The sequence below is a fragment of the Buteo buteo genome, chromosome 15, assembly GCF_964188355.1.
Source record: "Buteo buteo chromosome 15, bButBut1.hap1.1, whole genome shotgun sequence".
NCBI classification, from domain to species: domain Eukaryota; kingdom Metazoa; phylum Chordata; class Aves; order Accipitriformes; family Accipitridae; genus Buteo; species Buteo buteo.
In genome coordinates, this window is record NC_134185.1 from 31266483 (window position 1) to 31291650 (window position 25168).

At 45.2% G+C, this 25168-nt stretch overlaps 1 protein-coding gene across 8 annotated transcripts in view; it reads right to left on the reverse strand.

The window, feature by feature from the left end:
* ATL2 (atlastin GTPase 2) overlaps positions 1 to 23367 on the reverse strand; it is a 43353-nt gene extending 19986 nt beyond the window's left edge. For 2 of the 8 annotated variants that reach the window (XM_075046965.1, XM_075046972.1), the window contains exons 1-3: positions 23141 to 23321; positions 22556 to 22767; positions 2466 to 2746 (exon numbers count right to left, since the gene is read on the reverse strand). In XM_075046965.1, coding sequence (XP_074903066.1) covers positions 2466 to 2746; positions 22556 to 22685 — 411 coding nt within the window. In that variant the 5' untranslated portion in view covers positions 22686 to 22767; positions 23141 to 23321. Of the gene's footprint in view, positions 1 to 1516; positions 1692 to 2465; positions 2747 to 19460; positions 19596 to 22555; positions 22768 to 23140 lie in introns of those variants that run through there. The other 6 variants (XM_075046967.1, XM_075046969.1, XM_075046968.1 and 3 more) reach the window with 6 other exon arrangements.
* Between the last annotated feature and the right edge of the window lie 1801 nt (positions 23368 to 25168).

A 25168-nucleotide genomic window follows, 5' to 3' on the forward strand; every position in this document is an offset into this window, starting at 1 on the left:
TCAGTCACCTAAAAGATAACCTCTCTAAATATATTCCACACTAAGGAAAGGACCAATGTAGCTTTATTTGCATAGTGCCATTAGTACGCAGCGCACCTTGCAGATTAATACAAGCTAAGAAGGTCATACCCCTGTAAAAAAAAGCTTTTCAATCTGAATTTACTGGTGCTACTGCACCCAACTCTTAATAAGGCTTAAAGCACAACAAAGATCACAGGATCCTTGCAGCAGCTTGCCAAGTACACAACTGCTGCTGTTTTGTGGCAGATTATTCTGTTCCATTTCAAATGAGCAACCATAACACTAAGTATCAGTGCTTGAAATGAGATGCCCACCTCCCTGAAGTTAGTGACCAACCTCAGCCATGTCAAAATCCTACCTGTGACTTCAACTGGCACAAGTGAGATTTTTAGAATGGTAACTTTTCACGTGACCTCCAGCTCTTGGTTTAAGACAAGAAAATGGGTTTCTGAAGTATCTTGGCAAGTTTTTCATCATGCACGTTAATATCCACAGGGGAGGATATCCCAAAATTGCCCAATTAGCACACGAACTGAATGCCAATGCTTTAGTATTTTGTGTAGGATCCAATATTTAGTTCACGGAAAATACAGACTTGTAATTATACCTGACTGAAGATGGAACAATCAGACTAAAGAGTACTATAAAACCATAGCAAGGCCTTCCCTCCTGTACTGAAATTTGTATAAGCACAGAGGATACCATTTAACTTGATACAATTCAGCAGTGCTCAAAAGAGGAGACATTGCACTTATCTTCTCTCATCCTCAACTCCCATCAATCAGTTTGCAGCCGCTCTGACGCTCATCAACTCTTTCCCTTAAGCCAGTTTACGTCACTGAGCTGGCAGGAAAACAGTTCAGCGAAGTACAGTCTTCTGATGCATCACTGAGTTGAATCAACTCAACTAAGGGTCTGCAAGCATTACAACTTCAGAATGCAAATGCCTGGCCAGAAGCGGCACATGGAGAGCGAGACCTCTCTGCTTTTGGTAAGAGATAGCTGTTACAGTAGATGGCCAAGTTTGCCTTCATCTTCGGTTTAAGTGAAACAAATGCTATTTTGAAGGACACATACAGAAAACTGAAAAAAGCAATTGCACAATAAAAGAAACAGAGAGGCATGATATTACACAAGGCTGAAACAGTGTTTCAATCCATTTTGCTTCATGAACTTCTGTTTTACTTCACAATCTGAAAGTTAAGAGCATTTGCTTAAAGCCCACCCCTTCTATTTTCAAAAAGAACTAGCACTACCTCTACCCAGCCACGATCTAGCTCAGACTGCCATACTTCTTGGGAGTCCAGGTTTTTTGTTTGTTTGGGGTTTTTTTTGTTTGTTTTTAAAATAAACAGGACACTAGAGAGGGTTTATATACACACACAGAGAAGGCCACCCACTAAACAGTTATATCAATGAAACATTTATTTCTCCCTAATTTAAGAGAGTCTTAAGAAGTTGGGAGCACCATCTTGCTACTCTGTATTCCTCCTACCATATCCTCAGTGTCTTTCTTACAGAGCTGGCAAATCAGCGAGAGGAATTCAATAGCAGGCACTACTGGGAGTGAGAGAAAGGAAGTCTTCATCTGCCAACTACCAGCAGCTTCTTTGCAATATTCCCGTATTTCCTGTAACTGCAGGGTTCATCTTGATTTCTCCTCAAGCCAGCTAGCACAAAGGTAAAATAGATGCAGTCATGGTTAGTTTCTGCTACTGTGAATTCCAACTCCGAAGAACAGTGACAAAAAAAAGGAATCAGTTCTGCGTTTTTAAGAGTTTCAAAAAGCAACAAAATACTGAATTGTCAATATTCACTATGCAGATTAAAAGAAACAAACCACAACCTGTGACAGGTAGATATTTATGTTCACAGGAAGCCCTACCCTGCCTTCTCCGTATCAGCCAAGAGTTCAAAGTATAAAAAGGATTTTAAAAGTTCCTGGATTATGTTCAGAGACACATTCCATGCAGTAAACAGGAGACTTTCTCCCTTTTGCCATATCTCAGATTTAAGCAGATTTAGTCCTCCAATAACTATCCAATAAGACTCTTCTTTCTGCAACAATGGGTAAGCTATTGCTACAATATGATTTCAGGAGATCAAGTCAAAGCAAGATCCCTCCAAGCCACCACCTGGATAAGCCCTCCCCAAAGCTCAACTAGAAGGTCACCATGCTCCCTCATTCAAGTTCTTCTCATGCCTACTTAAATCAGAACACCAATAAGTTCCCTTGGTAACTGCAGGAAAATTTATATTGAAAAACTGTCACTTGAATACACTTCTTCACAGAGTAGAAACAAGAGTAGCTGGCTTCCCCACCCCCTAGTAAGAAAAATTTGACCTGCTACATTTGTGCTCAAGAAAGAAGAACACAAACACAATGGTAAATGACTAAAATACCAAACTACTTTTCTCCTGCAGGGAAAATCCAAATTACTCACCCTGTTATACATGTATCTAAGCATGAAGTCCAGCAGAAAAGATTTTCCTTTGCGGAAAGCTCCTGCTACAGACACAACTACTATGTTAAGATCTTTGATGTGTTCCTGAAGCAAGATTTTCTCCAATGCTTCTTCATCTAATTCAAAGTTATGGTCATCTTCATGAGCAAGAACAATCTGTATGGGGCGCGGCTTATCCAAATCCACCTCGTCATCTGAGTCTGGCAGGGCATCTGAGTCTGGCAGGGCATCCTCCTCCTCTTCTTCCTCATAATGCTTACCTGCAAATTGACAGGTTACAACATATTAGTAAGTCAGACCTTAGAGCACTAGACATTTCTTTGAAGTGAAGCCTTGAGCTGGGCTTTCATTCCTAGCAGCAAGAGTGATGTTCTTCAGAACGCACATGTGCGGACAGCGAGATCAACAGCAGTTCCCTGCCCCTTTTCATCAGCTTTGCATATAGTCTACATTTCTGAAATGTTTTAAGAAATCACAAAAGAAAACTGGTTTTCAGCATCAAAAATCCCTTTTAAAGGCTTCTTAAGTATAACTTCCCTTAAAACTCAAGGGCCTTTTATCTGGAAAAAAATAAATAGTTTAAAATAAGCTCCAAAGTGGACCAAAAAAGGCCATTTTTAGATCACCACCTTATATTTGGGGGGTGGAGGAAAAAAAAAAAATCGGTTTTGCTTGCCAACTTGTACAAGCAAGACCACTGATCTAGTATGTAACCCCAGGATTACATACATCAGCAGATGACCAAGTTCCTCTCTAATTCCAACACATTACACCTGTCTCAATTCTCGGTAAAGCACAGACTTCAGACTGCCTATTCACTGCTTGCAAGAGGATAAACTCCTGAGCACGTGCAAGGCCTAACACTTCTGGGATAAGAGAAACAAAACATATTGAAGTAGTTTCTGGCTTCATACTCTTCCTATTACATTATTAAGCAAGATTTAATAACAGTATAGCAACACTTTCAAAAAGAGTTAAGAGAATGTTTTATACACTATTTAAGAATCAAAACCCTTTCAGGACCAACCAGTAGCTGAAAGAACTATAACTCAGATGAGACTGAAGTTACTAGCGAATGATAAATTGAGGTAACACGGCCCCTCAGACATACAGCACAATAGTACCAATATCCTATTTTCCTGACTTCAGGAATTCAGGAGTTACTGGGTTAGAGGCCTAGAAGAAAACCAAATGAACTGACCTGTCCAAGATGAAGTCTCCTCTCTTGTTCATATACTCCAACACTGAAGTTTGTCCCACAGCAGAAATGAACTCTACCACTGGCCTGATTCCACTTTTTCTATCAAGCATCTGGAAGCGCTTTTGCACTTACAGAATTGCCTCCAACTCCAGGTTTACATTTTGCCATATTGTCAGAACCCCACGTGCACAAACATGATTGAGGCACCTTCCAAACAGTTACTTATCTGGGAACATCACTGTATGAATTTAAGTACCTTGGACTGCTAGTCATGCTTGCACTTCCAAGTGTTGCTTTCATGAAGGCAAAGCAGCAGCCACCTCCAGTTACTCAATGCATTGCATGCAGGTATGTTACATGGCCCCCATGCCTTCTGTGGAAGCAGCCCAGAAGCAGTGTTCTCTTGCAGGATGTGTCATGAGGCACCATGGAACACACCACAGTTTAATTCATTCGTGGCAGAGACCCTGCCAATACCCACATGATCTGCCAAGTCATTCCTGCCAGACTTTGCATCCTAGATACCATCCTTAGCAAAAGACTTACGAACAGTGCTCCAAAGCACTCTGTTTTGCGGATTTAATGAGACATTTGAGTTACTACCGTGAATCTGAAAAACTGGTAACTTGGTGACCCTGGAGTTTTCCAGCAGCTGTCTCTTTAGCCGGTTCTGACATTTCACTTCATTGCAAACCAAAGAGGACATTTTCATTTCCAAGCATCGAATCTGTGCTCCCTGAAAGGCCAGTGGCACTAAATCTTTAAAAAAATTGGTTTTAATATATTAAGCTAGTATAGTTTGAATAGGAAGTAAACTTCAATGCTTAAATTCTAAGCAGCTAGAACTAAACTCCAACATTATCCAAGCAGGTGTGCAATACAGTCCCTAGCATCACCCTAACTCAAACTGGTTGACAAAGCAGGCCAAAAAATTCAACTGCACCAGCAGGCCTGACAGTTGGAAGGAGTAACTTTAAAAAGAAAAGCTGTCAACAGTACACCAAACTGTACAAACTACATTGACACAATGTTGATTGCCACTTCAGAAGAAAAACTCCCACCTTTGGCCTAAAGCTTTTGTATTCCCAGAAATGAAACAAGCCCTCTTTTTTGAAAGAGTTTACAAAACAGGTTTTGCCCCATATAGGTAGCATCCTTTGTAGGCCAGAAAACTTGGGAGGATAGCCCAGGTGAGGTAGGAAGATTTTCACAGTTAGAAAGAAAGCCTTCAGCATCACAGCCTAGAAACATAAAGGCAATAATTCTATTGATAAAAGCATTAAGATTCAATAGCTCCAAGAAAAGACGCCTGTGTTTTAGCAAGCCGATATTCACACAATATGTCAAAGCCTCTGCTTCTACATATTCCCCAGGCAACAAGTTTAACTTCATTACTTAAAACAGCCTTATATTCTTTTATTTAACTGCATACTTGACTTCAGCTGCAGTAAAGTATCAGTTTTGTAAACTAAGGTAGATTGTAAAAATAGTCTGAAGCAAAATCTGCAACTTCTCTTCATTCACTTGGAGCCTGACATTAACCATCTTTTCCTACCTGGAAGTCATCAGAACCTTAGCAGACCTCAAAGCACAAGCTGTAGCAGCATCCTTCTGCCAGCGCAGATAGCCACCCAATGCCTCTTCAAGCCAAGCAGCTTTCCAAACAAACGAGTGGTCTTTTATCATTAGTTATTTCTAAACAAGCAGATCCTCTCTATCACAAGTAGATAGCACTATCAAGAGCTTACACACAATATGCCCGTTAAAAGCTCACAACATCTTGTTAACAGTATTCTGCACCCCTGGAGCTCGCTCAGCTAAGAGGGGACAGGAGAGAAGATTCATCTTAGGCCCTACTCAATTCCTATTAGATTTCACTTACCCGCAGGAACTGCAAAGTCAAGTCCAGAGCATCAAGTTGGACTTTTTGTCTGTTTTGGGTCAGGTTGGTTTGTTGGGGTTTTTTGTGGTTTGCTTTTTTTTGTTTTGTTTTGTTTTTTTTTTTACTATCCAGCCTGCTGTATCCGAAAGCTCCCAACCTACCTACAGAAAAGACCATCATTGCCATGAATCAAGCACTTAAGATGGTGGAGAGCTACAGTGTTGACAGCTGTAAAGGAAACTTGATCCATCCAGAAGAGCTGGTTTGATAACTTCATGCTCAAGTTGCTGAGAACACCCTTCCCTTCAAGGGATTGTGAACTAGTTAGCAATTACCAGGACAGACATTGCACAAGTTAAGCATGTTAACTGTAGAACAAGTGCTACTGCTCATCCCAGCAGCATAATCAGCATATGCTAACCTGTCACATGTGCGTAGGCAGATATCACAACCTTTTTGGTCCTTCATACAACCTTCTGGCTGCTTACCCTGTTACTCTGGCTAGTCAATGTCGCAGGCAGCACTGGAGTACTTTGAAAGCCTTTCTAGAAGGCTTCGGCATCCTGGGCAGAAGGATCACATTCCACTTCCAAGAACTACTTTCAGAGCAGTCTCTCAAAAAAATTGCCAGGACAAGAAGTCCCACTTCACAGTCCAGTTTTCTGCAAAAGCTGCAGAAGCATTGTAGTAAGTTACGTAAGTAGTTCATAAAATAAGTGTGCTGATAGCACTGTCATGTCAAGTCAGGCCAGGAGTTAATGAAATTCAGCACATGAAGCCTTACTCCTTAATTCTCCCCACCCCTCCCTTTACTCACCTGCCCCAGCATGGTCATAGTGTACTACTTGAAACTCAGAATGTAAGTGGATTTGTCCTAAAGCCCAGTCTAAGGACCACAAACTGCTCTAGGTTCTTGTAATAGTCCAGTCCCAGCAAATCAAGTACAGGAAAAGATGAGGACTAACTTCAGAACAGGTGGGGTTCACAGAATGACTACCCCTACACTCACGTGTTTCTAGCCAACTGGACAGTAATTTGGACTTGCAAAGCTCATGGCAGCCTCCCTATATAGGTCTCCATGACAACACATTCAGTACTGCTACAGAGGCAACCAAAGCAATAGACTTTTGTTGTTTTGGGGTTTTTTTTGTTGTTTGATTTTTATCCTGTCTCTTAATACTTCGAGAATTCCAGTTCCATCCCAGTAATGAGGTTACAGACCCAGTACATCCACCCCATATATTCAAACTCAGAGAGCAGTTGTTTCAGAAGCACAGCTGATAGCTCCTTGCACTGCATGCAAAACAGCCAGGGAATGCTGCCTCCTGCTAGAGTACTAAAGACAGGCTGGTAGATTCATCCAACTCGCTCACAGGGCTGGTCTCAACACTGTTGGAAATCCCCACGTGCACAGAAGACTGGACCTCAGGCTTTTAGTACATACAGAAAAGCTCTAATGTGTCAAAGCATATGGCACTAGAGCTTGTAGCGCAGTGTTGCAGGCCCAGAAAGCCATAGCTACATTTTTCTTTTTTCAAGATGGTCATCTGACCTTTGAAGCTTGTCTACTACTTAAGTAACATACTCCAGACTACGCCCCTATCTACCACTCTGGCTGGAGCTGATGCAAAAAGATCAACTGGACTTGCTCCTGAGTTCTGCCATCCATTCAGGCCCATTACTATAGCTGTTCGCTCATCAGTCCCTACTCCATTTTGGCTTCTTCCAACCCAAGTCTTCATTCAATTAGAGCACGTGAGCTAACGCACAGTTCTGACTGTGCATAATCACTTCCTAACCCCGGTCAAACAGGAGATACAAGAGAAGCAATACTGTACAGCAAGACACAGAAGCAGACTTGAATGGAAGCAAATATAGCCAAGAGAAGGTACTACCATCCAGTTTCCTTATAAGCTCTTCACTCCACTCAGCAACAACTACAGCAGAACTACTATTGACACTCATCAGCTAAGTGTCCAGAACAAACACCATTTGTTGAAATGCTAAGCCAGATTTTGAGAACAGTAGTGTCTTGTGTATGTACAGACAATATTTCAACTGAACAAACTCAACTGAATTACCTGTTTCCTAAAGTATAAGGTAAAATGAAAAGCTAATTCCTGCTTCCCCTAAGTACACAGCTAGCAGCTGATAACCTATTTGTCCTGTAGTGTAACAACATGGGAGTGAGAACAGTCAGCTCAACCTGCATGCTATGAAAATAAGAGACACCCTGCTTTAGTTGCAAGTTCCTCCCTTTAAGCACATTAATTGAAATAAAGTACCAACATAACTACCTTTAAGTTTCAATCCAAATACAGCTTGAGCTCATTAAACACATCATTCACATTCTTTCACAACAAAAAAAGCGCACACTAATTGCTGAACTCAGTTGGTTTTAGATGCATTATAGGTTTTTGATCAACAAGCACTGAATGACAACTAGTAATTGCTTCTCTGGACAGTGGGTTAGACACAGACAACTGCACACAGATGCAGCACAACATTAAATTTAAATCCTATTTGCTTTTTAGTGGCTTAAGACTTGGATTATGAACAAAGTCTAAAGAAGTCACTTTCATTAGTGTTGATAGCTGTCATCAGTACTCCTTCCATTTGCTCTGTCACAAGGAGTTACAAAGACTTCACTCTGTACATCTTCAAGCTGGTAGTCTTAGTATCTTGTTTGTATAGAAACCTGCACTTTACTAGAAGTTCAACTTTGAATTAAAACTTCCACTACACCTAGATACTTCAGCTCTCAGCATCCCTGAACTCTTTTTCCTGGTGTTCTACAGACACCACACATCTGTGTCCACGCAAAAATGATCTTAAATCTCCCACTCGTAGCTCAATACAGATGCATGATAGGTTCCCACACACACCTGAATGGTAAAGCAAGCTAAGTGAGCTACACCAGCCTCAAACCATCTGGCTTGAAATCTCGTTCTACCTCCACAGCCTGAGGGAGTTCACAGCTTGAATCAAAAGCTTAAAATAAGTTATCATGAGGAAACTGCTGCACCACATTTAAATGTAATGCATTCTCTCAAGAGCTTCACCTAGGAAAATTTCCTTAGAGAGAAAGGAGACAAACTGTTTAAATGTTTCTTGTTTTGGTGTAGTGAACTGAGGAGAGTGTAGGCATGTGCGAACTGAGTTCCAGAGTGTAGAAAATAGGTTAACCTTCAAACCTTATTTGGACAAGGTAATAAATCTGGCACACCTACTAGAAAAAAAAAAATCACTAGATTTAAGTCACAAAATTGTCCTCCCCTTTCTCCAGCAGTCCTACTCCATGCAGTAAACTCACGGCAAGACCCACATGAAAGCTAGGGACTGCCACAGACCTTAATGCATCACTGCCTTCCTATTGCTGACTAGCAAATACTGCCAAGTAGCTCATTTTAAGGCCAGAAATAATTAAATGTTTTGAATATTTCAGCTATAAATAGGACTGATGAGCTCGGTTCCAAAGACTTGTTTGGATATCCAATAAGACTGACAGAGGAAATGGGGAGGGGGGAAGACGCATTTAACTCTCTCTGCTCCTTCAGGGCAATGGGATGTTAAGGGACAGATCTAGAACTGTTACATAAACTGTGAGCAGAAGCGAGAAGTACCCGAAGCTACAGTTCTGCCAAGGAAGGGGAAAAAGAAGATATTCTGATGACCTAGATACCTATGAAGCACCATAACTAACCAAACAATAGGCCTGTCTACTCCTAAGTGCTTTAAATTGCTTCTCTGTTGAATGGTCTGCATGCACGCAGGAGCAGACAGCTCTCCCATAGCTATGCAAAATAGTGATAAGCTGGCATTCTGCATTCTCCATTTAAGGGGACAGAAAAGCTAGAGGGAGACTTCATTGTAATGAAGAGGTGCAGCAAAAAAGTCAACCCTCAAATTCAGCTATTTTCAGCAAATGCATACAAGTAAGAGAACACCAATAAGCAGAGGCTTAGACAGAAGCAGCACAAACCCTGACACAACCTACTAAGTAATAAAAAAAAAAAAAAAAATATATGTAAAAGGATTGCTTTTCTGAAAGCACATCATGAACTTAGTAAGAAAGATGTTTCTCCATAGCTACAAGGAAAAACTTGGAGGGTAGGGATAGCGACAAAGCATGCTTCTCATCCTTCTTCCACTCTGCCTAAAAACCACAGCTATTATTAGCACAGTCACTGAAGGACCTAACAGGATCTCTACCCACAGTAAGGTTTAGCAGTACTTTTCCAGCCCCCTCAAAGAATGCTGCTTTAGAACACTAAGGCAGATGAAAGCACTAAAAGGCCTCTTTCTCACCTTTTCTCCCCTTCCTTACCTGCCCCCCAGGTTCTTGAGAATGGGAATGAGAACCCACCAGATCTGACAATGCCCTAGCTCACCATGGACTCTGGAAACAGCAAGTGAAAGCTCTTTGTGAACACTGCAGGCTAACTGGATCCTTACAGGCCACACAGATTTAAATTAGGCAAACTTCTGCTTGTATTTCAGAGTGATTTTATTTAAGGTTTTTGCTCACCCAGGAAGATTCAGTCAGTATTTTCTAATTGGTTTAGGCCATAACTACATTTTATGTACCTTGCACGTATTCCTCATGTCAGCAGCTGACAATTTAAACAACAATCAGCTAACCCAAACCAAGATTTTGATCAAGAAGGATAGGGTGAAAAGAGTAAGGTGAGACCTGCCAACTGCAATCACCCCATGTTTGATCTTTAGATTAGCAGCAAGAATAGGTTTAGTCACCCAGCTGCATCTCTACCACAGCCACAGAAGTGCCCAGCAGCAAGCAAAGCAAGTGCTCACTTTTGCTGTACAGGGAGGTATGCCGAAGGGCCAGTTTTCATACTCATTTCCAGGATAAACAAGCTGTCAGTCAGGAACACCAACAGGTTTAAGGAATCAGAGCAAGCCAAAGAGGCTTTAATTTTTGCTTTTTGATCAAACCACACTTCTAACAATCTGAAGCTTCTAAGCAAAAGTGATCTTCCAGCCCAATATCCAGTTTACACTCAGCTTCCCACCTCCCTTTAAGTTCCTGTAGCTAAGAGAGCCTCCCATCCAGCCTTTTCCAGCACTGAACTCTGTAATTCTGTTTCAATAAAGTGTTCTACATTTCATTTCAAGAAATAACAAGCAGGACACGCAGAGAGACTGGGTTTGCCTTAAGAAACTGCCTTCTCTAGATGAAGTAGCTAGCAAAACTGATACAGTAACTACATTCAGACACCTTCATGGGGTATTTAAATTCCTCCTTCTCTCCCTTCTCAACTGTTCTTAACCTGGTAGTGTCACTAACACACCCACCAGATGAAAGGGAAGTGTTTCTGGGGGAAACGCAACATGTGCCAACACAATTAATGCCCAGATCAAGAATGTAAATCAGAACAGGAAAAAAGCCCCACACAAGTCACATTTCAGGAGAACTGAAACCAGCAAAACAGATCTCATTTTGCATGTGTTCACTTTATCTCCACTGGAGGAAGGTATTTTTCTCACACAGCAAAAGTAGTTTCCATCACAGTCCCTGCTGCTAAGCAGGTAGAGAAAGAGGCCTGGGCTGCCATATCACTTTCCCTGCAATTAACCCATAATAAATGATACAGCACCTAACCAGATTCATATACTTCAGAGCCCCGCACCTACTCTCCACAATTCCTGAGCCTCTGCCAGCCATCATTGCTGTTGCTACACAGAAGTCCCTTGCTAAGGCAACAGCTCAAAGTACATTTATTCTGCCAACAGGACAGCACCAGTAACTGCCTCCTCCTCTCGCCTGTTGCCTCTTCAAGCCCATTTCAGTAGCACAGCTGAGTCTTAACCACCCACTCACACAAGGGCTCTCCCACTCTTTCCCATTTCCAGCACCACACAGTACGACACCGCCTTCCCTGCTAATTTTGCCACATACCCAACACTGCCAAGAGTCAAGTCAGCTAAACAAACCAAACCAGCAGAAAAAGCAATCCAATATGAACAGTTTTCTACAAACTGTATCACCTCATTAAGAGTCCCATGAGCACTAGAGCTGAAGACAAACAAAAAGCAGAGCTACGCAGCTTCACCTGCAGGGCATACGGTCAGTTCAGCTGTGCTGTTGAACACCACAGGCACTACACTACTCTGGGTTGGCACCACTGTCCTAGGTCCAGGAACCACCTTATCTTGAACAAACACACACAAGGTGATGTGCTGTGCACTCTACAGCCCCTGAAACACCTGCACCAGCACAACTGAGGGGGAGGCACAAGCTGCTTGACTGGGCACAGGTGCCAAAGGAAAAGTTCAGCTTTGTGACTATAACCTAGTTAGGCTGGAAAACTTCTCCAGACTCTCAGAACTCACAAGTACAGTTAAGAAGTGTGTTCATGCAGAGACTGACTTAGTGATATGTGATAACACTGCAAAGATGGGTAGACAACTGGGCTGTAACTGGATCGGACTGTGTGTTGCCAAGGATTTGTCTAGATGTGAAAGAGTTCAGATTTAGGCTGGGCTAGCCAAAACATTTATTAACCTTAACTTAACAACAAGGTTTCCTTCCTTTGCAAATGGAGGTTAACACTTATTTCAGTTTTGTCAATAACATAGGCTAGGATGCTTTAACTGGTGGGAAGACCTTGAGCTTGGCATAGTCCTTCCTGCACTAGAGGAGCATTCCCTTCAACGTTTCTACTGATTATACTGTACCTGCTAAGAGCTGTCTCTACTAAAGAGCAGATTAGAAGAATTTTGATTTCAAAATCACCAGTTACGTTGTCACAAGGACGCTGTAAAACACTTACACTTTAGTAGCTCAGTTCCATGCAACAAGCGCCTTCATATCAGTTCAAAGGGCTCAAGACTTACCTTCTTACCTAAGCTTCTTTAACATCATTCATGACACTTGTTACCACAGAAACCTCAGCCACTGCTAGCAAAACAAGAGTCTTAACAACAGGAGCATTCTTGGTTTTTAAATGGCATTTTCCTGGGACAGCAAATGCCATTGTTTTGTGTACATACGCTAATGACTGCTGGCCAGTCAAGCCTAGTGGCGAGTATAGCATTGAGGGGAAAAAGAAGAGAGTAATCCCAGAGGTAAGGCAAGCCACATCATCCTCCTGAAAGTAACAAACACAGAAGGGGAGTTGGTTACTACTTTTCTTTACATCAAGTGCTCGGACTAGTCCGAATACATCTAGCCAATCTAACTGCTTTTCTATAGGACAGGACAACATACCATATGTCGATACCACAAATGGTTTAATATCCATCTTTCACTTGGGTGGAGAAGGAAGAAGGAAATACAACCGTCTGAAGACTGTGTGTTTAACACCCCCCTCTAACCAACAGTTTAGCCTTTGTAGATCATATTTATTGTCCTCATTCAGTGGATCCATGAAATCTTTCCTTACAGCATATAGAGGACAAACACTGGGGAGAGAAGCCTAGGTTTAGAAGATGAACCCAGATATAGATAGCAGTGTGCTGCTCTTTAAAGCTTACAAAAGCTTAATCTAGTCAGTTCTAATGCACTACAGAAATAAGTCAACAGCTTAGACTACAGAACAGCTCGGTTTGATATTTGATTAATGAAACAGTGATACGTCTGCAACTCAAAGTACTTGGACTGAGACTCTAAGAATAACATTCAGTCTATCACAAGCCAAATTCCAACCTCTTTCAAAAGCACCAGATTGCATTTTAAGGGTCTCCTCAAACAAGCAGGATTCCTAGTAGCATCTGAAGGTTCCAGAAGTATTTAATCGCATCTGCTAAGTGTTCATAAAAGATAGCGTGTTTGTTTTTCCATTGAAAAAATTAAGCTTAATAGCAGAAGTTGCATTTCTTAATGCTCCTACCACCATTATTTTATTTTGAAAGAATTTTTTTTGCCTTTTAAATCTGAGCAAAACATGTGCTAAGTTTTCAGTAGCTGCTTACTTCTACAGTACCGTTAGCTCTAGAAAATACCCCAGTTCTGTGCCCCAGTCCCCATAAGCATTACTTACTGCACTTTTCCAAACAATTTCTGTACTAAGAAGTCTGACATACTAGCATTTAGAAAGATTTCCTTTTAAGTATTTTGTACTGCATTCCCTCCTTTATCCCCATGACAAGCTTAAGACTTTGTTGCTTGGAAGATAAGTGACACCTGTCTTGAGGGCAGCTTTAAAGCCCTGTTTAGAATCACACTGCTGTCATTAACAAGAACAATTCCTTAGTATTAGTTCAGAATTACAAAGTATTTAAGAAATTATTTCTCTTAAAAGCAAGATAACTTCTTGTTTTAAGAAAGTGATTTGGCTGTATCAAGAACCTTAACCTAATCTTCTACAGCAGTCATTTTCACTACTATTCTATGTCTAAGCAACACATTAAAGGAAGCCAAGCTTCTGCCTCCATGCCTAGCAGTTCATGCACTTCAAGTGACTGCTCCTCCCCTGAAATCAGTACTGTGACTACTTCCATATTAGGCAGAGGATTGACAGATGGTACTTTTCATTTCCCAGTTGTTTAAGGTTTCCCAAGTAGATCACACTACACAGACCAAAATAAATGAACAGCCGTAACTAAAAGCCAGAAGATCCTCTCTTATATTTACCTGAGGAGCTGAAACTGCAGAAGGGGTTGAGGAGGGGAGGGGAATAAGACATAGCATGCAAGTTTGCAGGCAGTAGTATCATAGGATTGAGCTTACAGAGACAGTTAAAATAACTGCACTTATTCTTCCACTCAGTAGTACCACCCTGTTTGAGAAGATGAGGTGAGAACAAATTTTCCAAGTAAGCACAACATACAAGAAGTAGTCATAACACGTCAGTACAAGCAGTTGACACATGTTCTCCAACAGATTTCTATGATTTCCAATCCAAGTTAAAAAACAACAACAACAACAAAAAAAACGAACAAACAACCTTATTGTCCTGGAATCATTACACAACACATTGCTCAAAATATACTTCAAATATTTTACTGAGACCAACAAAAACTTGTAAATTCAACATGACTATCTCTAAGGTAATGGTGAAAAAAAATGAAAAAATGTATTATGATTTGACACTAGCTACAGATCGGAACCTGATTCTGATCTCACTTAAGCGACAACTGCATAAGAGTAAATTAAGTTCTACTCTTAAATACCAATTTACTGGAAATTACATTCCATACTCCATGTCTGTAACCTGTACAACCTTTTATTAGTTCAAGTCTTCAACTCCACTGCCTTCCAGGTTTTGGCTTCCATTCCAGTCTTTTAAGAGAAACCTGCCAAGACTTGCAGTAGCACACAAACCCCACCTTGCCATGTAGAAATCACTGGTATGTAGGGCTGAAAATGCAATCAGTCATTTGCTCACTGTCTGCACCGAAAATAAAGCTGGAAATAAATCTAGAACAAGAAAAAAAAAATTAGATGAGACATCTCCCCTCCTGGCAAAAGCATATCAGAATATCCCTCACAACGTACACAAGCCGTAAGTAGAGGCCCAGTAACCAAGCTGTAAGCTGAGTCCTTTCCCAAAAGGCACTTTGTGCAGTCTTACAGCTTTGACAGATCTCTTATCTATTCCTCCAGGATACAGAAGAGCAGGGTGATTCTTTTAAAAGAAGCTGGTCTTTCATAAATCATTTCTGCAGAGGCCCAAATGGACTTCTCTTTCACATTATATTTGATTTCCTGTTAGCCCTGCTCATGAATTCATCAAGCTGGCATCAAACAGGAATTTCCATACCCAGCTTACCTGCATTCACTCAGGTAACTTTTCTCAGACTGCCTTGGATGATGTATGGCTCAGTGATGCCATCTTTGGTACTAAACATTCTGCTTGAAGTTTTTCCAACCTTAAAGAGAAGCCAGCTACTAACCATTATAAAATCAGCATAGCTATTTTTTCTGTTTAGTTAACGGGAAAGGGAGAAGAGACTTATTTAGCTTCACAGATCATATTGAGCACAAAGATCTGTTCTCACAATAGAATGAGATACAAACTAGTCTTGTTACCTCAAGGAGAAATGTCGCCATGAAGCAGCTGGAATTCTCAGTGATAGACTCCAGGCAAACGAACTAGAGAGCTTTAGGATATCTAAGTGCATGAACAACCTGCTATGGAGGTAATTCATTAAGTGAATTTACCAGCTATGGCACTATAATGATGCATGTATGCTCCCTCCCAAACAGGGAGGGTAAGCTCCTTGCTTTGCTGCAGTGAGAACTCCAGTTAAACACCAACAGGCAGTTACTTGCCTAGCACTAATTTATACCCTAGATCATCTCCCAGTAACTCATTTGTACAGCTACAGAATACAATGTATTCTGTAGGAGATAAATTCAGTCAAATAAGAATTAACAGTGGGGGCGGAAAGACAGATCTTCAAATTCCTCAGATTTCATTCCAGGTTTCTTAAATGGGCAGAAGATCAACTTCTGAATTTAAATGCCTTCTGAATTCCTCCAATTTTTATATTCCATGCGTTTCAAAAAAGCATGCTTAGCAAGCACATAAAATCTTGCTATCCCAGAAATGAACACTACACAAAATATATTAATTTTTTTCAAAAATAAAGAGAAGTTAAAGGTCAGACAAGTTGCTGCTCTCACATTAGTCCCTATTACGTAATAATTTGCTGCTAGAAATGACTTGATTATAATCCTTGTCCTAATAGACATCACTCATTTCATGTCAGTCATATCTTTGCAGCTAACTGAAATAGCAAGCATCAATCTGAGCAATGTTTTCACATATATTTCAAACTTGCTCATCTGTTGCTCTGGCATTTCAGATACAAATCCCAACCTCACAAATTGTATTCCTGTAAATCAACTCAACTCCCTACACAGCACTATGACCTCAAAATCAGCTATAGGATAAAATAATGTTCTTCATGTCACGAACAACCTTCCAAAAACAAGGAAAGCTACTTCCATCTTTCCTCCAGGACATCTTAAGAAGTTCAAGTTGCTGAAAATGTTTTGAGAAAGAGACCCAGCTGTTCTCCAGTAAGAGTAAAGTCTTAAGTATGTAAGTACTTCTGAAAACTTCCAGTTGTTTACAAACGACAAATATAGCAGGACTGCCTATGCAGAAGCTTAGAAAATATTTTTGTGCCTTGCTCACCTGAAGTAGTCGAGATTAAAGACAAAACCTTAAAATACTAATGATTGGTATAGTAAGTTTGAGAAGTTAATGCAGGATTTAGCAGGAAGCTGGAAAACTGCACTCAAACTGGCAGCTTGCGGATCACATTGTAGGCACAGCATGCAGCAACAGTAAAAACAAGGAAACAATTCAGCCTGATTTTAAAGTTTAAAACTTCCCATTCAAAGACTGCCATGCCACGATATCAAAAATCATCCCCATGACAGGGCCTGTTCATGACTGCAGTGCAGTAACAAGCAACTTCAAACTTCACCTTACATAGAAAAGTTAGATTTAAGTGAACCTTGGCAGTTTTCCTTATGAATGTCCTTGGAACAGTTAGAAACTTTTACAGACTGTGCTAAGATGTACAACAGACTACTAGCAACCGGCACAAAGTTAAAACTATTTTTATCATAGTGCTGAAGTGAAACGTGTGATCCAGCTTGCGCTGGAGACTAACACCGCTGCAGTTCACTACCAAAGCAAGAACAACACAGAATTTAATCTACCTGCATTTCCATCCGTGTATTACATCTGTTTTTTGCAGCTGGGCAAAACTCAGAAGTCAGAGAGGATGTGATAAGTGCTCTTCTACTACATTGGGGGAAAATCCCCAGCCCTCCTCCTCTCCAACAGACCCGCTCTTATCCAGTCTAGACAGCTTGAGGCAGCGTCCCTATTCTTATTAGGACAAGAAGAGAAAACAATCCCTCATCCATCACAAGTATTTTGCTCCAGTCAGTAGTAGTTTATTAGTACAGTCAGTAAGCAAACATTAATCACTGATATTTAACCAAAACACAGGGACTGCACAAGGCACAAGGTACCTGAGAAGTATCAGCACTCCTGCAAGACCTGGCTCAAGCATTCCTGTCCATCCAAGATGAAGAAGAGCTGCTTGGCCTCCTAAACTAGGAAAGACTGTTGTTATTTAAAGGAATGCTTTTATGATAGTTCAATTAAAACTGTTCTGTGCTAGAACTGTTTCAGAAATGTCTTTGAGTTGCAGGCAGGTAAACGTGAAAAGAAAGTAATAGAGCCTTCCTCAACCCCACTCCCTGCTTCCAAAAGAATTCTAGTTGAAACACCACAGAACTACTGCTATTATTTGAGGAGGAACTGTAACATCATTAGTGACTTTAGGGTAAGCTAGAACGTAATAGCTGTTAAGCAACACTTAGTAATGGTACAGGAGGAGTTATAGGCCTTTCCTGTTAATTTCTCTTCTTGTAACTATTCCCATCTACCACTCCGCTTTATTTCATTGTACAGAAAGTTCTTCTGCAGGCAGGCACAGATCATCCATAGCTGTACATGCAGACCCTATCAGTTAAGTCGTCCCATGCCTAAAGTACACAAGCAACTTAACAGTGACATGTACCATCATTAGTGGTGGAAGCAGGCGCAGCTACCTCAAAGGCCGTTTATTACAGGTGTGCTGGCACTTTTATGACCCTGAGACAGTTATGCAATACTCTGATACTTTGAGATTATTAAAATCCATAGTGATGAAAACACAGAGAACCGTCAAAGAAAATTCAGCAGTGCTGGTGGGGGAGAACCAGTACTCACACAGTAAAGCAGTATCGTATCCTCAATTCAATCTCTAGACTCTTTAAATTATTAAAATTGCAATGCTGCCAAACACAATCAAACATTTCCACATGCTCAGAAGCACTGCCTTTTCCTCCCTATAAAGAGTCAGCGGAGTAGCCACTCCGCACCTGCCAGTTTATAGCCCGGTTAGATTTCCCAGTCTCTAGCCGGCTTGCAAATGAGGCGATTGAAACCAATAGTGGCACATGGCATCTGCTAGATTTTGTTTAATTGTGCCCAGTCCAATCCTTCTGCTTTCAAATTAAGTGAGAGTTATACAACAAAGACGTTAAAATAGTTCAGTGTTCTAACGCAGTGCTAAAAACCTCACACAATTCAACTTCGCGTCCAAGTCAGTACAGTCCTCGCAAGCCCCAGGTCCACCCTCACACGGAGCATGGCAGGGAGAGGGTTACAAGCTCTCAGCTTTTAAGCTATTCTTGAGAATAAAAACACATTAAAGAAAACATACTGCGCATACTCCAGCACAGCCGAGGCTCACCACCGAGCCACAGCCATGTCCCATCACCACCAGAGGATAGATCACAGGCAGGAACAGCACTGACGGTGGACCGCACCGGCTCCGGGGGTGTGTGTGGGGGGGGAAGAATCAGCCGCCTCCTTCCCCGCGCTGCCCGGTGCTGCCCCCTCCGCAGGTGGACGCGGCTCCGAGGAAGCAGGCGCCCTCCGGGCTGCCTCACCCCGGCCCCGGCGGCGTGCCAGCCCGGCGCCGGGCGGCCCCAGCCGCACGCCGGCCCGCGGCCCCCCGCGGTGTACGCACCGGCGGGGAGTAAAGGGCACCGGCCCCCGGCCCGCGCCGACGGCCGCCCTCGCTCCGGTACGGGCCGCCGTCCGCACAGCGGGAGGCCCCCGGCCGCGCAAGGGAGAGCGGGGCGACCCCGCGCGGGAGCGACCGGCGGGGCCGCCGCGCCGGCTTCCCCCAGCCGCCCCTCGAGAGCGGGGCGTCGGGGCGGGCGGCCGCCCCCGCCATTTTGGGGGGGGGGGGGGGAGAGACAGCGGGGCCTCCCCCGGCGCCGCCCGCCGCCAACTCCAGCCGCCCAGCCCCGCGCCTCCCGCGGGCAGCCCCGCCGCCGCCGGCCCGCCGCCGCCGCCCGCCCGGGGCGCGGAGGGAGGGTTGGAGGTGGGGGAAGGAACCGCGTTACCTGCCGGGTCGGGCCGTTGGCGGGCCGGACCCGCGCGCCGCGCCGCGTCCCTTTCCGCCATCTTGTCCGGGTTTAAAATTAACTCGCCGTGACGTCAGAGCTCCGCCGCGAGACCTTTATCGCCCGCCGGCGGCAGCGCGCGGGCAGGGCGGGTCCTAGCGCCCCCGGCTGCCCGCCCAGGGAGGGGGAGGAGCGGCGCACGCGCGGCCCGCCACCCGCCCCTCGCCCCTCCTCCTCCATCCCAGGGCGGCGCATGCGCCGTCGCTCTCGGCCCGCGCCCGCCTCCCCGCCCGGTGCCGGGGCGATGGGGGCCGCGGCCCCGGGGAAAGGAGACGGGAGTGCCCCTGCGCCGGGAGGGAGCCTCCCCTCCGCCTGCGGGGATCGGCGAAGCCCCAGGCGGCGCGGGAGGCGGGGGGAGGCCCTCTCGCTGCTGCGGGAGAGACACGCAAACACGTACAGAGAGCCCCCCTCACGGCCCTGCGCCCCGCCGTCGAGTAAAACGCGGAGGGCGCAGGGCTCCAGCGCTGTTGGGCGGCAGGGACGTCGAGGGGCTTGGAGGGCAGCGGCGTGTTTCGGGCAAAGGGATGAAAGGTGGCGCGGCAGGTGAGGAGGCCCCGAGGGCTGCGGGAAACACCTCAGGGCGAGTGTTCCTCGGGGATCCCTTGCTCCTCATCGGCCCGCCGCTCCCAGTCATCGGCCCGCTGCTCCCAGCACAGCTCGCTCAGGTAGAAAACACAGCCTGCCGCCCGCATGCCACCAGGCCCATCACTGAAGGCTCACTGATGGCGTCCATCTCTATCTGCGCCGCGCCGCTGTCCAGCCGGGCCCTCGCTTCTCCTTTTCCGCCTCTTGGGCCACGAGGACAGCCGGGAAAGCAACCCAAGCGCTCTGTGTTTCTGGCAGTAACGCCAGCTCCTCGCTCTTGAGGTCTCGCTCGCTGTGGCACTGCTGCTGCTTTTGGGCTGGAAACACACAAAAGGACGGCTGTAAATCAGAACAAGCCACACATGTCCCCAGGGGACCAAACATTCCTGCTGTTACTGGGTTTTGCAAGAGTCTTGTTCCTCTAAACCCAAACTGACCTTCCTGCGTCGTTTTAAAAGGCCAACTCTTAAAGCTAGCTGCCTTTACTGCACAAAGGTTTTAGGTCTGTAAGGCTTCCTATTGCCAAAGGTTACGTAAACCTTCACAATCAAGTTGATCGGTGTGACCTTGTCAATACAACATATTCGATAAATCAGCATGTGAAGTGGGCAACAGCTTTGCAAAAAGCCACCTCACCATGGTAATGCTCTCTGTAGAAACCAATTTTCTCAAAGTCTTGAGCTATGCTAACTTACTTGGTCCTGGAGCTGCAACTTTTTGAGTGACAGCAATCTAAAAAACAAGCAGAGTTTGGCTCTGTCTAAACAGAGGTGGAGGGAAAGCTCGGAAGAGATCTTGAAAGCAAAAACCAACAGGCTGTCGTGGCACTTGGAAATGCTTTAGAAACCTTCTCGAAACCCCACTTTCAGTCCTTTACTACTGAGGTAGCACAGAAGGGTCTTCCTGACATTGGGGTCCATTAAACTTGGTGCTGTGCTTACAGTGGCAGTCCTTGCCTCGGAGAGTTTAATGTCTAAAACACATCAAAAAGACATTAAAATGTCTAAAAGGTGCTGTAACCACAGCAAATGAGAACTGCAGAGGGATGCAATGATCAAACTAATACATATTCAATTCTAGTTATGCCACTTGGAATAATAAAATATGCAATGCTGTAAAACTGTCAAGAACTTTATTATTCTAGATTTACATCAGCATAAATGGAAGCCAGATTCAACCCCTTTGTGCAGAAGTCTTGGTATGCATGCTAGGAAAAAACATTGCCATTGGCCTTTTGCAGTTTAACACCCTCTACTTATTTGGGGAAAATGAGTGTGCCATTGCCTGTCCTAATCTCATCCCAAGTAAGTCAAGAGGAAAACCTTTCCTGACATCAGAAAGAAGGCAGAGCACACTCTGCATACAGAGGTATTTCAGAGATGCAAAGGAAAATACTTTGAAGTAAAACACATCGAAAGCCAGAAACACTGTTAACTAACAGACTTAAGCTTCAGCAGCTCAGTAAGAAAACTAAACTGGGAAAAAAAAACCACGATACTAAAGAAGTTTCCCAGTTCTGTTGTTAGTAAACAGGCTTGGTTTCTGATCAAGTCTGGAACAGTTTACGCGGAGAAGTTTGAAATAGCGCATATACAGACAGATAGATTTCTGCTCCATGCAACAGGATTTGCTGCTGCTGTAACGTGAGAACAGAAGTCAAGAACTTGGAGGTCAGAAAGCTCAACTTTAATTCTGTCCTTTCACGTTTGCAGGAAGGAAGGAGACATTTTCTGAGCTGAGGATTTTACTGTCAACATGTCATCCGCTGGCTGCAAAGGGCCCCGTCTCCACCACACTCCCAGCTCCACACCACTTTCCTCTGAGCCAGGCTATGCAAGGAGTTAGCACTGAAACTGCTTAAGCTAGCTGTGGATTTGGCCTGAAAGGAGCGTGGGAGCAACTGTGCAAACCACTGGCAGGCTGTGGTGGAAAGGGACCGCAGGAGCAGGAGCACACGTCTAACTCGCAAGTGCAGGTTGGGCCAGTAGTCCCCTCAGCCAGCAAAGGCACAGTTCTGCGCTACAGACAGCATCTTCTCCTGGATTTGGACATGCTGGTTTAAAAAACTGCTGTCCCAAGCTTGTCCCCAGCCCATGTTGGGCCAGTCAACACAACCAGTGTCATCAGCGCAATGAGCCATCTCTGCCCAAGGCAAAGGCTGCTCAGCCACCCTGCTGGGTAAGTTGTCCCCTCCCACAGCTGGAAGGGAAACAGATCCACCACAATGTCTCCTGGCCTTCAGGCAGCATGCCACGGCAGGAGACAGAACAGTTCCAGACCCACGCAGGCAGAGTCACCCACTGGACACTAGAAGAGGCCAGATCAGACTCAGGTTCTTTATGCCTTTCTGTATAAAATGCTTCTCTATCCCTGTCAGCTAAACTGTGCAATGCTGCTGGCTTTGTTTAAGGTGACCGGCATGATGACAAATCCGTAAGCCAAACACCCACCTGAAGCATGCTGAACACCACTCCTGGGCTGGGGAACAGAGTAACGCCCCATCCTGAAGGGCTGAGGGTCCTGGGATGAGCTGGAGAGGTCTCTGTTGGTGGTACTGCACTTACCAATGTCTTTCCTCATCTGCTTCAGGCTGCAGAGTCCAAGCTAGTGACAAGGCGTCAGTCTTCTCTCCAGGCTACGCAGCACTGCAGGCAGCTGGGAGCTGAGGACAAGCAGCCATGAGATAAAGGTGGTTCTCCTGGCAGCCCCCACCGTCCGCAGCAATAAGGTGCCTCCAACCCCTTGGCTGCCGTCCCTAGGGCCACCCAGGGCTTCTCAAGAGAGAAGACTGGGGAGGCGAGGAGGGGTGCAGCCCTGCAGTGGTGAACCAGCACTGGCACTGGGAACAGCCAGGGCAGACGGTGGTCAGCTGCCCTCCCCCCAGACACCACCAAGGGAGCTGCATCACTCGGGCAAGCCTGAGATTTCCAAACAGTCTCCCACTGGGAAATCCGCCTGGATCTCCAGCTTGCTCCCAGAGGCAAACACGTGCCCTCCGAGAGTTTGGAAAAGCCCTGCAAGGCACCTCGTCTCACTTTTCTCTGAGAAGCGCCCAGGCTGCGGCACCACGGTCCTACTCGTAGGCTTCACCTACTCACAGCTTCCCACCTCTTCCAGTTGGAGCCCTCCTTCCCTCTGCACAGTGCCAGCAGGGACTGGAGGCTGTGCTGCCCACCGAGCCCCTGCCCTCTCTGCGCTGGATCCTCCCGTTGACTCCCTCTTCCCGTCACCAATCCCTGCGCCCTGCCCACATGCAGAAACACGCTGCTTAGTCCTGCCCAGGCTGGCTGGTGTTTGCCTCACCACCTCTGCAAGGATCTCAGCTCCACAAAGAGGCAAGCTTGGTTTCATATGCATTTTTTCTGACGTTCACCATTCCCCAAGAGCACCTCCCTTAGATTCATCTGTCACAAAGGTGATCTAAAAGTTGCCGTGTGTCACTAGAGAGTGCCCAGCACAACCCCAAGCTTGTAGCTACCTGCGTGTCTTTGCACAACCTGGGGCTTGCCCAAGCAAAGCCAAGGTGGGACTCAGCAGGGATCCAAACCTGGTTCTCCTGCAGGCTTCCCAGTAGAGAGCTCCCAGGAAGCAGAGAGGCTGTTGGGAGCAGAAAGCAAATTGGGAAGGAGGGGAAAAAACAATTTACGAAATCTCCTGAACCTGCAGCTGTCCCACATGCTGAGAGGACATGCCTTTTTAGCTGGTAGCAGCACACATGCTCAAGACACAAAGAGCAGCCCCTTGCATACCACTCATTTTTAGCAAGCCGAGTGGGAGACCCGTCCCATTCTGCCCTGGTGATGACTCAAGAGCTGCTCTTCTGGGGAGGAGGGATGAAATAACATTGAATTTTAGCTGCTGTCAGAGCAGCTCAGAGCATGTTGCTAGGCACCAGCTGCAGGAATTGCCCGCAGGTGTTTTCACAGGAGGGGTTGGGCTAGTTTACCGGGCTCTCCCACTGCAGCCCGGTGCCAAATACCTTTGAAAGGGGCATAATCCATTCTCAGCCTGAAGCAGCTATTGCACAATCTCCCCAGCATTAAGGGTTTAAATCGAGGGGCTGTGGCGCAGTCCGGGGAGGGGCAATGGGCAGACTCCGGAGCCCCCCATGCCTGCGCGGTACGTGTTAGTGGGGCTCTCTGGGATGGTGGTATGCAGCCTTCCCATAGAGGTGGCAGTCTCTCAGGTGGGAATGGCAGCCATCTCCCCCGTCCTGCCCTGTCTTCCCTTATCAGGGTGATCAAAGCCTTCGAAGGATTAAATGGCTAAGTGGTTTTCTTATGCTCCTGGGAATGGAGCTCTATAGCCAGCTGAAGCTTTCATGTGCAAGCATTTGCTCAAACGGACTCCTATGATTTGGGCCTGTGCGATTTCCATCTCACTGTTATGCAAGAGCACAACAAGATGAGGCTGCTTTTAAAGCCTGGGCTAGATACTGACTCGGGTGGAGGCTGCAGTGCTGCTGAGAGTGCCAATACACCTGCAAACCTCAGGGCTGCCCCACTGCAGAGATGGCTCTGTCTACACCCAGCATGCTGCCTCCAGCCTCACCCGGAGGATGCGTCTGCCTACCTGCTGCCTGCTCTGCAGTGCATTTTGACCTGCCTCTCTAAAAATGAGACCAGCTCTGCTACTGGGGAGTATGCGCACATGTTAAACGCCGGGATGGTGAAATGCATTTCCACACAGGCTTTAAACTGCTTTTTCTCACCTGACCTGGGCATCTCTAAGCACCTCTGGTGTTCAGGTCCCCTTGGTGGCATTTCCTGATGGCTCCTTAGGCCATCAAGGCCACCACAGAGAAAGAACCTTTCCACAGCCCCAGACTCTAGTTCCCAAACCTCTTGTCCTAGAAAAAGAGGAACTGCTCCAGCTGTCACTGTGATGCCCCTCAAATGTCTTGCAGAGATAATCACACCAGCCCCTGAACAATACAGCCTCCTCCAAGGCACAGAGCTGTGTCTGCTTGGCTGGTTTCAAACAGCAAGGCACTTGGCTCAAGGAAGGAGTCCCCAGTGGTGCCGACGCGATCGGTGATACCATGCTTCAGCCCGCACTACTAG